This window comes from Bos grunniens, chromosome 23, assembly GCF_055505025.1.
Source record: "Bos grunniens cultivar Pamir isolate PY7600 chromosome 23, Bosgru_T2T1.0, whole genome shotgun sequence".
Lineage (NCBI taxonomy): Eukaryota > Metazoa > Chordata > Mammalia > Artiodactyla > Bovidae > Bos > Bos grunniens.
In genome coordinates this window covers 33,841,480-33,855,674 of record NC_141187.1, presented here as the reverse complement: position 1 = coordinate 33,855,674, position 14,195 = coordinate 33,841,480, and the positions used below count along the sequence as shown (strand labels likewise).

General features: G+C 41.0%; 2 protein-coding genes across 26 annotated transcripts in view; one reads left to right on the top strand and one right to left on the bottom strand.

Annotated features, from left to right (window-relative positions):
• Positions 1 to 11,567, top strand: part of CARMIL1 (capping protein regulator and myosin 1 linker 1) — a 307,540-nt gene extending 295,973 nt beyond the window's left edge. For 19 of the 24 annotated variants that reach the window (XR_015152307.1, XM_086369929.1, XM_086369945.1 and 16 more), the window contains 4 exons: positions 1,605 to 1,808; positions 2,987 to 3,127; positions 5,547 to 5,696; positions 11,343 to 11,567. Coding sequence is in view for 21 of the 24 variants with exons in the window: in XM_086369929.1 (XP_086226055.1) it covers positions 1,605 to 1,808; positions 2,987 to 3,127; positions 5,547 to 5,696; positions 11,343 to 11,479 (632 nt within the window). In the remaining 3 variants the exon portion in view is untranslated. The remainder of the gene's footprint in view (positions 1 to 1,604; positions 1,809 to 2,986; positions 3,128 to 5,546; positions 5,697 to 11,342) is intronic. The other 5 variants (XR_015152306.1, XM_086369930.1, XM_086369950.1 and 2 more) reach the window with 2 other exon arrangements.
• The window catches only part of SLC17A1 (solute carrier family 17 member 1), a 249,724-nt gene continuing 241,229 nt past the window's right edge, over positions 5,701 to 14,195 (bottom strand). For both annotated transcript variants that reach the window (XR_015152316.1, XR_015152317.1), the window contains 7 exons: positions 13,311 to 13,422; positions 12,855 to 12,978; positions 12,523 to 12,615; positions 11,288 to 11,441; positions 10,611 to 10,785; positions 9,393 to 9,467; positions 5,701 to 6,070 (listed from right to left, as the gene is read on the bottom strand). The gene's annotated coding sequence lies outside the window, so the exon portion shown is untranslated. The remainder of the gene's footprint in view (positions 6,071 to 9,392; positions 9,468 to 10,610; positions 10,786 to 11,287; positions 11,442 to 12,522; positions 12,616 to 12,854; positions 12,979 to 13,310; positions 13,423 to 14,195) is intronic.

Below are 14,195 nucleotides of genomic sequence, written 5' to 3'. Positions count from 1 at the left end.
CACTGCCATCACCCACTTAGGACAAACTATTACCTTCTGGTCCCAGGAGTCGCATGTGATTGACAGAAGGGAAATAAAGATGGAGAGCAAGAATGGACCTTGACTTTCCCTAGAAGACCACAGCCCTTCACCTGGCCCAGCTCCACTTAGGGGCTCATTCCCACCATGATAACTTAGCACCTGGACAAGGCACCTTTCCTGATTCCACAAAGGGAAAGAGATTTCCTTGAGAAGAACTCCTAAACGGGGGGCATTTGGGGAGGGGGAAAAAGAGAGGGGACATGGCTGATGAAATCAATTATTATTGGAGTGTAATTGACTTAGAACACCGAGTTAGCTCCAGGTACACACCATGGAGATTTGATATTTCTATTACAAAGTGATCATCATGCAAGTCTAGTTACCATTTGTCACCATATGAAGTTATTACAGTATTAGTGACTGTATTCCTTCCCCAGGCTATACACTTCATCCCTGTGGTACACTTATTTTGTCTCCAGAAGTTTGTGCCTCTTAATCTCCCTCACCCCTCTACCCCTCTGGTAACCACCTGCTTGTTTCCTGTATCCATGAGTCTGTTTTGCTGATGTTTTTAAAAATAAGCCACATATAGTATATAGCAGGGAGCCCTTTTAATTGACATGAGGGAATGCTCTTTTCTCTCAGCTTGAACATCCATGAATATTCAACATCCTTTGTCCCTTTGACTTTTTAGGTGTAGTAAGAGAGTAAGAGACCTTAGATGGAAACTGGAGAGTAACTTGTTAATTACCTCATTTTGCTGTTTGACATTCTTGTGTTGAACTTTAATAAGGAAAGAGACTATAACTCATGTTCAGCCAGTTTATATTTCCTTGTTATCTGGATAAATTAAGGCAGCAGGAGATGATGCTCCTGGAGTGGTTCTCACTAAACGTGAGGTTTGGGACACAGTCCTCTTCTCCCAGAGCCTGCAGCCCAACTCCAGAGTGTCATCCAGAACAGAGGTGCCTACGGTTGGTTATACTGTACCTTGTGCCAGATCTAAGGAAGATCTGAGTGCTTCAAATGCGTTGAGACCTGCTCTTGCCCCTGTATGCCCCTATGGGCATGTACCCTGTTAAACATGAGGCTTGTCATCCGTGGAATAGTCAGAAGTGATCAGAAGAGTGCCATCGAGTTCACTGTTTTTCTACCAAGAATCGTAGTTTTCCACCAGCATGTTTTGATTCTGAAAACATGCCAGAATAGCGTGTTGCTGTTCTAAAATATCTTTGGTGACAGATACAAACTAAGGGTTACCACTGGGGAGGGGCTGGGAGGGAGGGGCAAGACTGGGGAAGGGGATTAAGAGCTACAGCCTGCCAGGTACAAAATAAGATACAGGCTATAATGTACAGCACAGGGAATATAGCCAGTATTTTATAACTACATTATAAGGAATATAGTCTATAAAAATATTGAATCACTATGTTGGACACATGAAACAAATATTTTAAGGCAACTATACTTCTATTAAAATAGCTGAGAAATTATAAACAGCTATAGAAGTCTCTAAAGGATTGGTTTCTTTCACCTTTGACTTTTACAGTAAAGTGTGCTTTTTGTGCCCGTTTTCATTTTAGTGCCTAAAGTGCATCCAGAGAACCGCTTCGGTTTGGGAACCCCAGAAAAGAATGCCAAAGCCGACCTCAAGGCGGAGGCGGTCTCCAAGCCCCGGAGCTTTTCCAACAGGCCCACCAGCCCGAAGCCCCTCCTGCAGGCCCCCAAACCCAACCTGGCGGCACGGCCCACCATTCCGCAGAAACCAAGAACTGCCTCGCGGCCTGGTAAGGACTGGTTTTTGCCGATTGGGAAGTAACACTATGACCAGGTGGCTTCCCAAGCTGGAGGGCCTGGACCTCCACACATGGTTTCCAGGGCGTCTGGTGAACATGACTGGGGAGGGGGAGGTGTCTGCAGGAGAGGGCCATGAGAATCCTGCTAAAGTGACCGCGGCTGAAGGGCTCCTTCATTCAGCACCCAGGTCACCCACTCAGGGACCGTCCTTGCACTCAGGGCTGTGGGTCGAAGGCAGGATGGTGAAAGCACCCCTGTGTGGTGCTCGCCCCCTGGCGGTGCTCGCTGTAGCTTTCTGCAGGCTGAGTCCAGGTGCTCAGACCCTCGAGAAAGCCACAGGTTAAGGATGAAAGCCATAATTAGGGAAAGCGTAAGTTGCTTTTTATCCATTTTCATCTGTTTTTATCTGATATCCTGTGAAATATTTAGGGTTTAGAACAGGGCTGGGCAAACTATGGGCACACCAACAGAGGCACACAGCCCCCACTGTCCGTGTGTACACACACACCCACACCGAGAATTAACCTTGCCGGTGACAGAGCAGAGAAAGGGAGTGCAATTCAGTTTTTCCTTTCAATTAGACTGAAACAGGACAGCCTTCAGAAATAACAGACGAGCTGTTTTGCCATCTTTTTATCTTAGCAGGTCATTTAATCTCTCCAGTTGTACAGTGTTCACAACAGTCCTTTCTGGTCTTCAGAGTCCATGATTTTAAGTTATTCTAACTGATCTCAGTAAGTATATGTAGGTACATGCACCCCTACTCCTGAAAGTACAAATCTATATTATATACATATGGTGACCACTGTACTGGATTTGAGAGCAGGTAAAGTCAGTGGGTTATAACCATCACTTATTTTAAGAAAATCAAATGGCCTTTGAGGCAGAAGGAGTATTTAGTCTTACACCTACAGTCTAATTTTCAAATATCAGCTCACTGAAATTCTGAAACGGAAATTCGGTCTGCAAGGTATATTCATATCTGTAGATTTTTAACTCTTTGTAAGTTTTTTCTTTCTATTGTTTGTTACTTCACTGGGCTATGAAACTAATTTTTGGCCAGAAAAACTATGATTTTTTAAAAAGATTATTAGTCATTTGTATTTAAAGACTAACCCAGCTTACGCTTTAGGAATCCAGTTTGATGGGTGTCTTTGTGTCTCCACAGAGGACGTCCCAGACTCTCCATCCAGTCCGGGTTCTCCTAAAGTTGCTCTTCTTCCTCCCGTCTTGAAAAAAGTTCCTTCAGACAAAGAGAGAGATGGCCAGGGCAGCCCGCAGCCCAGTCCCAGGACCTTTTCCCGGGAAGGTAAGATTTTTTTTTCTCTGCATTAGCTCTCCCCAAGGAGAGTCATTTCTAGAGAAAGGAATTCATCTTGGTTAGTCAGTCAGCATCCCATGGATTACATTTTGGAACCAGAGCAGACTTGATTCAACATTGTTGGTGACACTGGGTGTTAAAGACTGTATACAAAGAGTAAAAGTGTAACTGAGTCACTCAGCCCAAAGGTCTTGGTAATAGTAATCTCTAGATGCTCCTGAACTGACCCCTCGTGTATTAGGAGTGCCAACAACATTGTTTTGTGACTGACTGGCGCTACCTGTAGGTTTATAGGTTCCACTATTTCTCAGACGAGCTCCGCCTGGTGGTCAGTTGCTGTCACTATGGTTCAGGAGTGGCTTACACAGGCTTGGGAGACCTGGTGGATGGTTAGCTTGCGTGGTCGTGAAGTCAGATGATCCTCATTCTCAGAAGTGTCACCTGCATGGATGTTCTCAGAGCACTGTCACACCAGTTTGTGTCTTTTCTGTTTCTTTTACTTTGCTGGGGTGGGAGCAGAGCAAGATAATCCCAGGGCTTGAATGCTTTCTCCCAGAATCAGATCAAATATTGCTGTCTGTGGAGGCGAGGTGTGTTTGGGCTGACTTTCGCACCCCACCGTGTCTCTCTCCACTTCTCCCATTCTGTTCAACGTGCAGTTACGTCTGTCTATCATAAAGTGTAATTGCCAACTCTAAGCCCCACCTATTAAGAAATTATCTGGAGCCATTGTCGCCCATGTCCAGATAGCTCTCAGCATGGTTTGGGGTTGCTTGGTTTTATTTTAGATTGTTTGATGCTTTAGAATTCTTTGATTGCTCTGATTGTGACATCTTCCTACCTTGGCTCATTTTCTTTTGGGTTGAAATTAATGGAAAGTGTTTCTGAGTACTGTCTTTGTTGATTGAGAGTCTCATAAAAAATAGCACAGCCTGCTTTCTTATCTCCATTCTGCAGATTTATTTGATGTGTACAAACTTCACTCACCTACTGGCTGTAAATTAAAGAAGGTGGGGATTTTTGACCAAAGCTGATAAACCAGTCTGTCAAACAGAGAAACTAAAGCCATTGAATGATGGCTGACAGAGTCATTTCACACTGGGTGATCAATAAATACAGGATTCAGTATTAGAGCCACAGCCTTTGAAAGCCTTGGTCTAGAAAGAGGAATCGGTGGTGTCAGGTCAGAGTGACTGCCTGCTCAAACCACACAGTCCCTTCCCCATCCTACCCTCATTTGTTCCTTTCTGCAACTGCTGTCTTTGTGTCTTTACTTATAAGGAAGCTTTGAAAAATGTCTGAAAGAATTTTGTTGGTGAGAAATGGGAAGGCATGGAGGAGTAGTGAGGGTAAGTAGGAATGTTTGTCTTGTCAAAAGCAATTGGGAATATGGATGGATTGAAAAGAAAAGGGCTGAGGGCTGAACAAGAAATAATTGCTTAACGTTTTTGAAAAATGATGTTTTCTAAGATGTCTAAGACGAGGCCCAGAGTAACCCACCAGTCTCCTGAGTTAAAGAGTGTGTCCATGGAGCCTCTAGCATTAACCAAGAGGGTGAAATACTGGATGCTACAGGCAGGTCCTTGGCTGCTTTGGGAAAATTAGGTGTTCTTTCTATAGGAACTTAGGAATGAATGTGTTGCTTCTCAAACATATCAGGGCTTCACAGGTAGATACTTGATCCCTTCCCCACTCTCCCAATAGCAAATACTATGGATGGTTCACACCCCCCATCTTCCCAGCTGAAGACTGGAGAGCTATGGAAATCACTGCTTTCCCGTTTGGGATCCAGGATAATCTCTGAGATCATTCTGATGGTGTTGCTTGAAACTGAAATTGGACTCACAAATATACATGAGGTCTCAGAACAGTTGGTAAATTCAGAGGTGGTAATGTTTTGATTTCAGCTTATTTTCCAGCTTGTCCACTAAGCTGGCCCAGGAATGAGAGCCACTTGTGAGCCCTCTTCCTGTTGTTCCCACTCCTACTTTCTTGTACATTATTCATGCCGGTTACTCCATTTCCTTGTTCTGTGCCTCCCTCTGGACTAGCGTGCCCAACTCATTTCTGAATCAGGTAAACGGCTGTGCTTCTTCTGGATTATTCCATAGTGAATGTGAATTTCGTTAATCCATCTTGGAATTGAAATAGTAACGCGGGGGCCTTTTTGTTAGTTATATTTTGGGGGCAGACTCGGAGCTCACCTCATTTTGCACGACATTTCCATAATGTTGGCTGTTGAATTCTATAGATAATGGTATATCTATTCAGGACCAACATTGTAGGTACCTTGAATCTTAAGTGGGGTGGGTAAGCTGATATTTAAGTTTTAATATTAATATTTTTTAATGTCAACACATTGATGTATTTGCTACTATAAAGGGTAAAATGGATCCCTTTTCCTCAGTAGTGCAAAGAGGAGATTATTACAAAAGGCATTCAGATCATGACAGTGGCAAGCCTTCCGGTAGAGGGAAAAGACCTTCAAAACTGTACTCCACCATTGCAGAAGAGGAAGTGAATGCAATTGGGCGCAGGAAGTCACAGCCAACACATGGTTAGAGTCTTCACTTATCATCGCTCACTGTCCCAGAGCTTATGAACTGGCACTAACAAAAACAAACTTGAATTGAGTAACTTCTGTCCTGGGACTGGGTCAGGGATTGTTTATACAGTTGGTCTTTTTTTTCTCTAAATGGCAGCAGGATGGTCCTTCCATTGGGGGGCAAAAAGTATTGACTTAAAAAACTAAAAACAAATTCTTATGAGGAGGACCAAGTTACTTTGGATTATGGTGACTTGTCCTTTCAAATTTTTGTGATCATGGAGGTTGATTTTTCTATTTGGGGTCATGTCTCCTAGTCTCTTCCTTTCTCTCTTTACTCTTCTAGCAAAGGATACAGGTGATCTTTCAGTGGACACTTTGTAACCCTATAGGAAGAAAGGAAACACACCAATTTACTTTTCAACCTCTTATATCATTTTCCAACAGTTACCCAATAACTGTCTTCCATTCGACACTATACATCCTGTAAAGTTCTGTTCAGGTGAGGACAGTCCCAGGAAATGGATTTTAAATCAGCTTTTATCTCCAGTGGGAAATTTTAGAATAAGTACTGCTGACTCAGAGAGGAAATGGTTTTTCTATGACGAAGTATTCATCATCTCCCTGGTTAATAGGTTTTTATAAATATGACTTAAAGTCTTTTAAAGGAAGTTTTAGTATCATAGAAGAAATATTAAATATTTTGATATCTGAAGCTTCTTTAAGGGATTTCTTCCCTTGGAATAGGCTTTTTCCCCCCCTCCCTGTAATACTTTATCAGATGGTAACATATGAAGGTAGGTGGCTCCAGGGATAAAGTGCCCGGAGTTTAGCCATAATCCCACACCCTTTACTCCCTCTTCAGAAAGCATCCCAGAAGGCAGGTCAGTGGAAGTGAACTTAAAATAGGGATAATTTCCGTTTACTGAAAAAGGCTAAACCATTCTCAAACCTTTGATCTACCTTATAGCTTAGTAGCCCAGTGAGTTATGACTTCTCAGTAGGAACTGTTGTCTTTGAGGACTTTCTCTGACACAGTTAAAATCAAGAACAACGGAGCAAGCATCTACCAGTCTCCCACCAGCAACAGCATTGGAGTCAGCCTTCTTGACCAGATACTGTGAGATAAGCCATGTCCTCTGACTTGCCTGGTGGCCCAGCACACACTAGCCAGGTGACAGGGTGGCCTTAAGGACATGGCCCACTGCATAAAGAAAGCAACATTCTGTTTGGGCTGGGTAGCACCTGCCCTAGAGGAAAACAACTGACTTATTTCTTGATTTTTAAAGGGTTTCCTATGGTAGGTGTGTTCATAGTCACACAGTTACATAGCTTCTCTCTGCAAGAGATTTTTTTAATGTTTTCAAGAAAATCTGTTATCTTCAAATCATATAAATTACAATAAGACATTTTCTGAAGAAAGAGAATTTATATTAGATTAGAAGCTCTATATTGTCTCTTTTGATAAGGACACCCAAGGTTACCTAGATGTTGCTAGATTTTGGAAATTTACATTTGAACTCTTGCATCAGTTGACTTATAATCATTTGTTGTTAACAAAGCACCCTTCACGCAATGTAACGTTCATTTTTCGAGACCACCAACAGCACTTTATACATACAACACATGGATGGAGAGCCCACCTGCCAGTACCACACTGATCATAGTGAGGTTTTGAGTTAGAGTAAAAATAAGATGAAGCCAGAGAAAAGCCAAATCCTAGAAAGGCAAGAAATTCTCTCTGAATTTTTTTTTTTTTTTGATGACCTCTTTGGTTTAAAACTCTCATTGTGATGGGCTACGTCAAATTTTGATGGAATTCAATAGGACCATCTTGATTTGCTTTCCTGCCTAGATTTCTTGAGCTATGAACAGGAACCAAAAGCATAATTTTTAAAGGACCTTCAGTTAAAATAATCTGACGTACAATATTTTAATCTTGTTTTGTTAGTGCCGATTCCCAGCACTTGTCTTCAGCCCTGAGAATTGCATAGCAGTCTGCTTTCTGAATAGTTTGGTTAACAAATGCAATTAGCAGAGCAATTCTATTAAACCACAGTGTGTAGTTTTCTTTCAGTATTTTAAGAGCAGCTTTGTTTATGCTAAAACAGCTTTCTTACCTTCCTAAATCATTTCTCTCTGAAACAAACAGAAGCTATTGTTCTCAAAGCATGCTGCCTATTTTTATCATGATTATTATGTTTTAATTATGTGGCTATTTTAATATTGGTTTGACAGGTAAAATGCTTGCTTTCTTTTCCTGGAAGTATGTGTAATTGCATCTTTTGAATTTCATATCATTTCCTCTCTACGTTTAATATAAGCTGTGATGTCTTCATTAGAGTACATCCTATTTTCTTCAAGAAAAGAGTTGGTTTTGACATTGTATGCATTGTAATGTATCCTATTTGGACAGGCCATCCTATTCTGAGATCCCTATAGTGTATCACTTGCTTCTTCCATAATTCAGCCTATAGCCAACAAATATTTGGTTGTGGCTAATAATCTGGAACCCAGTGCTATGTTCCCCATTTTTCACCAGATCTGGGTTCTACTACTTCTATGTGAATTCTTCAAGAGAAATTTAACAGTTCATTGACACTTTCGGTGCCTGTCAGAAAATATTCCAAAAAAAAAGGCCAATTACAGATGATTATTTTAAGGTCATCATGTTTTTCTCCTGAGAAATATGAATGTCAGTGGAGCTTAAAATAGAGAAAAGCTCAAATTTTTATATCAATCTCTAATTCTGAATTTATATGCACATTTCAGATGCTCTAAAATTAGCATATATATGTATTTGCATATATATATATATATGCAAACTCAGATCATCTTCAAGAATGACAGATTTCACATTTGAGCCCATCAGTTATCAACACTGAAGAGAGGATATACATAGAATGTTTCTGTTGAATAAATTGCCTTTTTACTTAGGTATCTTTTATAATTTTAATGGTACCTGGAATGGTAATAAATGTGTATAGACACATATAGAGAAGCTCTTGAACTTTGATGTATGACTTGTTGCATTAAAGAAGTGTAGTAAAACAGTCTTTAAAACAGTTATCAAGTCAAGCATTAAATCAGGCTGCCTAAGAGAAAGTTTCTCTAAATTAGTAAAAAGTCTGAATTCAGAAATACTGAACCTACTTAAATATAATTGTAATTTTGTAATTACTGTCCTAATTATATGCAATCAAATAATGCTGCCTAAAGGCTGGAAAACAAATGACAAAGAACACACCTCCTACTAAGGTTGTTTGCACTAGCAATCTGGACTAATACCAAGTGCTTTGGCTTTGTGCAAACAGTTCCTTGATCTCACCATGCCTCAGTTTTCCTGTCCAAGAATGGTGCCTTACTTATGATACAAAGAAAATGTCAGCCTGGTACTAGACTCATTATTACATTCACAACTGGTAGAGTTAAATCAATGAAAGTGAATTTTTTAGAATGAATTTTTAAATAATGTCACCACCATAGTGAACTGCATTGGCAGTCCTCCAGAAACAGCATATCATTATTCCTCTCCGTGACTGTGTCAGGCAAATTAGAAGTTTTGCTTTCATGACTGGTACCAGGTTGGCTCTATGTCACCAACTCAGAAATCAGCCTGTTAACTTGCGCACACCCCCGCCCTCCCCCCCTGGCCTGGAGGACTTAGAAGCTAGTGTCACTTGGATGGAGACTGAAGGACAGTCTTACTTTTTGCAGGAAGATTCCTGTGTTGGATTGGTACTCAATTTCGGTTAGTCCTGGTCCAGGGTTCTTGGTTTTTATCTGTGACAGAAACGCATTTGATTGCAGGAATTTCTCCATTTTTAGAGGGTATTCTTGATGTCATATCATGTGACATCAATTAGACCTGGGATTCTGAGGATGTTATAAATATTGGGAAGGATGAAATTTTTTAATCTAAGAAAGCAAGCTAATACGTTTGCTCTGAAGATAAACGAGCAATATATCAGCATACTTCTTCCTTTGAATTTGTAGTGTTGGAAACCTGAGTAATACTTATTTTAGTTTTAAAATGAATAAGATTTTCTAGCTGATTTCACTAGTGATCATCTGTTTTGAGGTTAGGTTATTGCAAAGTATTTCAAGATCAAAATATAGTAAATTTTCTCTGCTAACCCCTGTTCATAGTACACACACACAGAAGTTCAGAACTTAAGTATTGAGTATTACTATCAAATTACTTTGTGAAAAAGGGAAAATTATTTATAGAGAATTACTTACCTTTTCTCCCCAAACCTGGCTTGTTAACTTTCAAAGGACCAAACACTTTTTTTTTTTTGTTAACCCAAATCAAGCTAAAATAAAACATCAATATAATATTCTTTGTTTTTCCCCCTCCATCTGAGAATTTGCTCAAAACTGTTGGGTAAAAAGTCAAGTTTTTTAAAAATTACTTTTTATCATGAAATTTTATCCTTTTAACTAAAATTTAAATTTTTATTGTGTAGAGATCAGAATCTGGCTCTGACAGCAGGATTGGCAAGAGAAATACTTTATTATGTTTGCATTTTGCCTATTAGGTTTCATGAGCTTTCACTTCCTAAAACAACATTCCTTAGCAGATGAAACATTTAAATAGCCAGTTCCTGGCAAGATGAGTTTTTTTAACATAATGCTAACATTAAAATGATTCAAAGCATCAAATGAATCCTCTTGGTTTTCCAGGACTGGATATTTAAACTTCTGAGTAAAGTGCATGGGGTTTGGTATTTTTAGCTTTTAAGTGATATCTCTACAATAGACCTGGTGAGTAATATTTAATAACTCTTAACAGCCACGCTGGAGTATGGCATCTGGACCTTTTCCAAGGTACAGTAGCAGAGAAGCTATGATCTAGTTGAAAAGAACATGGATTTTGGAGAAAGATTTAATTTAAATCCTGATTGCAAGTTTTATAGAACCTACCTAGTAGTTGTGGGCAGTAACAGTGATAAAACAGAGCGCCTGGCAGGACACATCACGAAGGCTCAGTCTGGTGATTGTTCTCCCATCACTGCTTTGTAGATCCCCCACGTTCATATGTGATTAGAACAGGCAACAAACATGCAATTTGTTTTTTTTTTTAACCTGGAAGCTGTTCCTAAAGGTTTGAATAGAGGCAGCATTAATTCATTTCCACAAGACTTTATTCCATTTCCTAGAAAGTGAAACTGAGGTTTCCTGAGACACAGAAAGGCCTGACAGAGATCACTGGGGCGCCTCCTCATATCCTGTCCTTGAAGCAGGGACTGCCACCCTAAATCGTGTGCAGAAGGCAACGGATGGAATATCTGTCCAGCAGCGCCACCTGTTTCCTGTGCCGCATTAACGGGCAGCTATGACCGAGGAGGTCCCCTGGGACAGAGTGGCTTCCGGGTCCTCCCACCCCCACCCTCCCCTGCTGGGGTCCTCACCCTCAGATGTTCAACCGCATCTATGAGAGGCTCACCCTCTCATAGACTGGGGTTTTCATGTTTTTCTGTGTTGTTTTGTTGGTTTGTTTTTGATTTCTGTTTAGAGTCTTGAAATGTACTTGGAAAATTGTTTCTGAGCAAGTTCATCTCAAACCCTTCCACACTCTTCAGGGCCCCTGCCTATCTCACCCCACCAGCATCTCCTTGTTCATCAACTGTAACGACTTTCTTCCCTTCCTTTCAGTGTCCAGGAGAAGCTGGAGCCAGCAGGCCCAGGAGTGTCAAGAGCAAAAGCAATGGGCCTCCAGTAAAGATGGCCAGCCAGGCAGCAAATCCAGCGACTCTGGGGAAGAAGCAGAAAGAGAGTATATTTTTGTGTAATGGTCACCCACGCAGAAGTCTTCCTGTGAGGGGTGCTTTTGTTAGCCATCAGAGAGGAACCAAGGGCAACATCTCTTTCTTCTTCTAAGCATTTGTCTCTTGGTGCTTTTTTCCTTTCTCCTTTTTTCCTCGAGAACCAAAACAAATCCATTTCTCGGGAATCAAAGCACAGGTTTGATCTTTCCCAACCCTTGGCATTTGATTTCTATGCATTCCTTCATCTGCCTTCAACAAATGCCAGCATTATCCCATGGGCCCTACTTGAATTTCTCTGAGGCAGCTACAGGTTGCCCCGTCAGATGAGTGTGGGGAGGTAAACGAGGTAACTGGACACATACTCATGAGTAACACCATCCAGCTGACTGTGGGGTACTGCTGCATGTACCTGTGTCAAACCTGCACTTGACTCATAGAGCAATTTATTCTTGATGTATGCAATTGCACACTGTAATTAACAGAGCACACTAATAATTTGTATAAATTATATATATCAGATCTTGGGTATGGTTTTTACATTCTCCCATGGGGAACTTCTTCCTTCCCGACGTGGAATTGTACATTTAAATTTGGTACGGTGACCTTTGTGATACCACCAACAAGTGAGTTAAGAACCGAGTGAAAGGCCCATGGCTGATTCTACCATGCTCCCAGATTAATGTATATAGTTGATTGGAATGAGGTTTTATGAATATTCATGTTTTTTGAAGGCCTTTAATTTCTGTTCTGCATATTAGCTTTTAATGTGTGATTAAGAGAGAATACTTTGACACCTGTAAAAAATCAAAATACTACTTTTTAAGACATTTCACAAATATTCACTTACATTACAGGCTGAGGTATTTTATTCATATGTATATTTATACCAATAAAATGATTTTACAAGTGGAATTTTGACTTTCTCCAGTGATTTTTTTTAGTGAGGATTGGCTTGTGGTGATGAGCTTTGTTTTCTAAAACTCCAGAATAATCACAGTTCCCAGATAATCAAAAACCTATTACATTCTAAATAAATGCAACTTGCTGATTTCATGGCCTGCTCTTACCTTTGGGGAAAAGATGAAATTCATCAAAACGTTTTCAGAGTCCACAAGAACCCACTCATCAGGCCAGATAATGGAGTTGGGGCTGGGGTCTCTCTGAAAAATCCCAAGACACTGTGAGATGAGCAGGACGACTGCTGGGAGGGGTCTGGGAATCTTCACCAAATGAGAAGTTACAGATCACGGTTTTCCTATTGGTGCCATGTGCAGACCCTTAACTAAGAATGAGGCTATTGGTAATTCACACTCCATCTCAGGTATACCTAACAGGGGCTCAAAACCCAGGAATCACTTTAAGGATGCATTCTTTGTATAGTTAGACTGGGCAGGCTGACCTTTCGTTTTCCCTTAGTTTAGCGTTGGATGGTCTGGGTCCACTTTGCACCTGCTGTTTGGCCAATGATTGGTGAGGCACGCGTCAGGTGTTGTAAAGAAGTCAATGCAATTTAAAAACGGCCACTGAAAATTCAGGAAGAGGGAAACAGACACCTGGTTAATTAGAAGGGGAGATCCACCCTGTGGCAGGAAAGGTGTCGCACATTTGACCCTGCCCCGTGCTGGCTCATTTCCCTGGGTGCTCCAGCTGCTGCTGTTCACAATCCACTTTCTCTCTCACTGTGTGCAAAACAGTGTTCCTAGGGAAAATTCTGCAAGCTTGAAGGGAAAATAATGATTCATTTTATCTTTGCAAAATAAAATGTATGGAAAAATTACAACAAAACCGCAAGAGGCAGGACAGTCCTGATTTTGCAGTGTTACACCCGTCTTCGATCCCAAATGTGTGGACTTACCTGGTGGTCCAGTGGTTGAGGTTCCATGCTCCCAAGGCAGAGGGCCCGGGTTCAATCTCTGGTCAAGGAACTAGATCCCACAAGCTGCAAGTATGATCTCATAACGCTGCAACTAAGACCCAGCACAGCCCATTAAAAAAAAAAATCCTGAGTGGACAAATCCTAAATTGAGATGGCCATGAAAAGATTTAACATGTTTTGCTCTGGATGAAAAGCACTACCCAAGTGTGACCCTGCAGTAGGAACCACGTGGTGTTCATTTTCAGCCAGTCCCTCTTTTTCTGCAGAGCAAGAATGTTAACCAACGCCTTCTCTGGCTTGTTGAAGGAACCCAGTGGGAGGTCTTGGTGGAAAGTTGTAGATTGAGTCTGACCCTCATTTCCATTGTATAAGGTGCTAAGAAAATGGAGGTTTCAGACCCTCAAGGTTATTACTACTATGTTTGGGGTTCTGCTCTTCCTAAGCTACACAGTCCACTAGAAACCTGTATTCCCAGTACTCACGTCTTTAACCCAGAACCCAACCCCTTGGCCAAACTGCTGAAGACCAGAGTAGGAGACAAAGGAGGGAAGACAAAGGAAAGTGAAAGGATGAAGGGTGTGATTTTTTTCCCTTAGATTTTGATTCTTCTTTCTCTCTCCTGAGTTTTGACTGGACAAAACAAAACTATAAAATCCATGCTATGGTCTCTTCAATAAGTGGTGCTGGGAAAACTGGACAGCTAAATGTAAAAGAATGAAATTAAAACACTTCCCTATAATATACACAAAAATAAACTCAAAATGGGATTAAAGAACTAGGTGCAAGCCCGAAGAGAAAAACAGCAGAACACTGACATCAATCACAGCAAGATCTTTTTTGAGTAATGAAAACCAAACAAAAGGG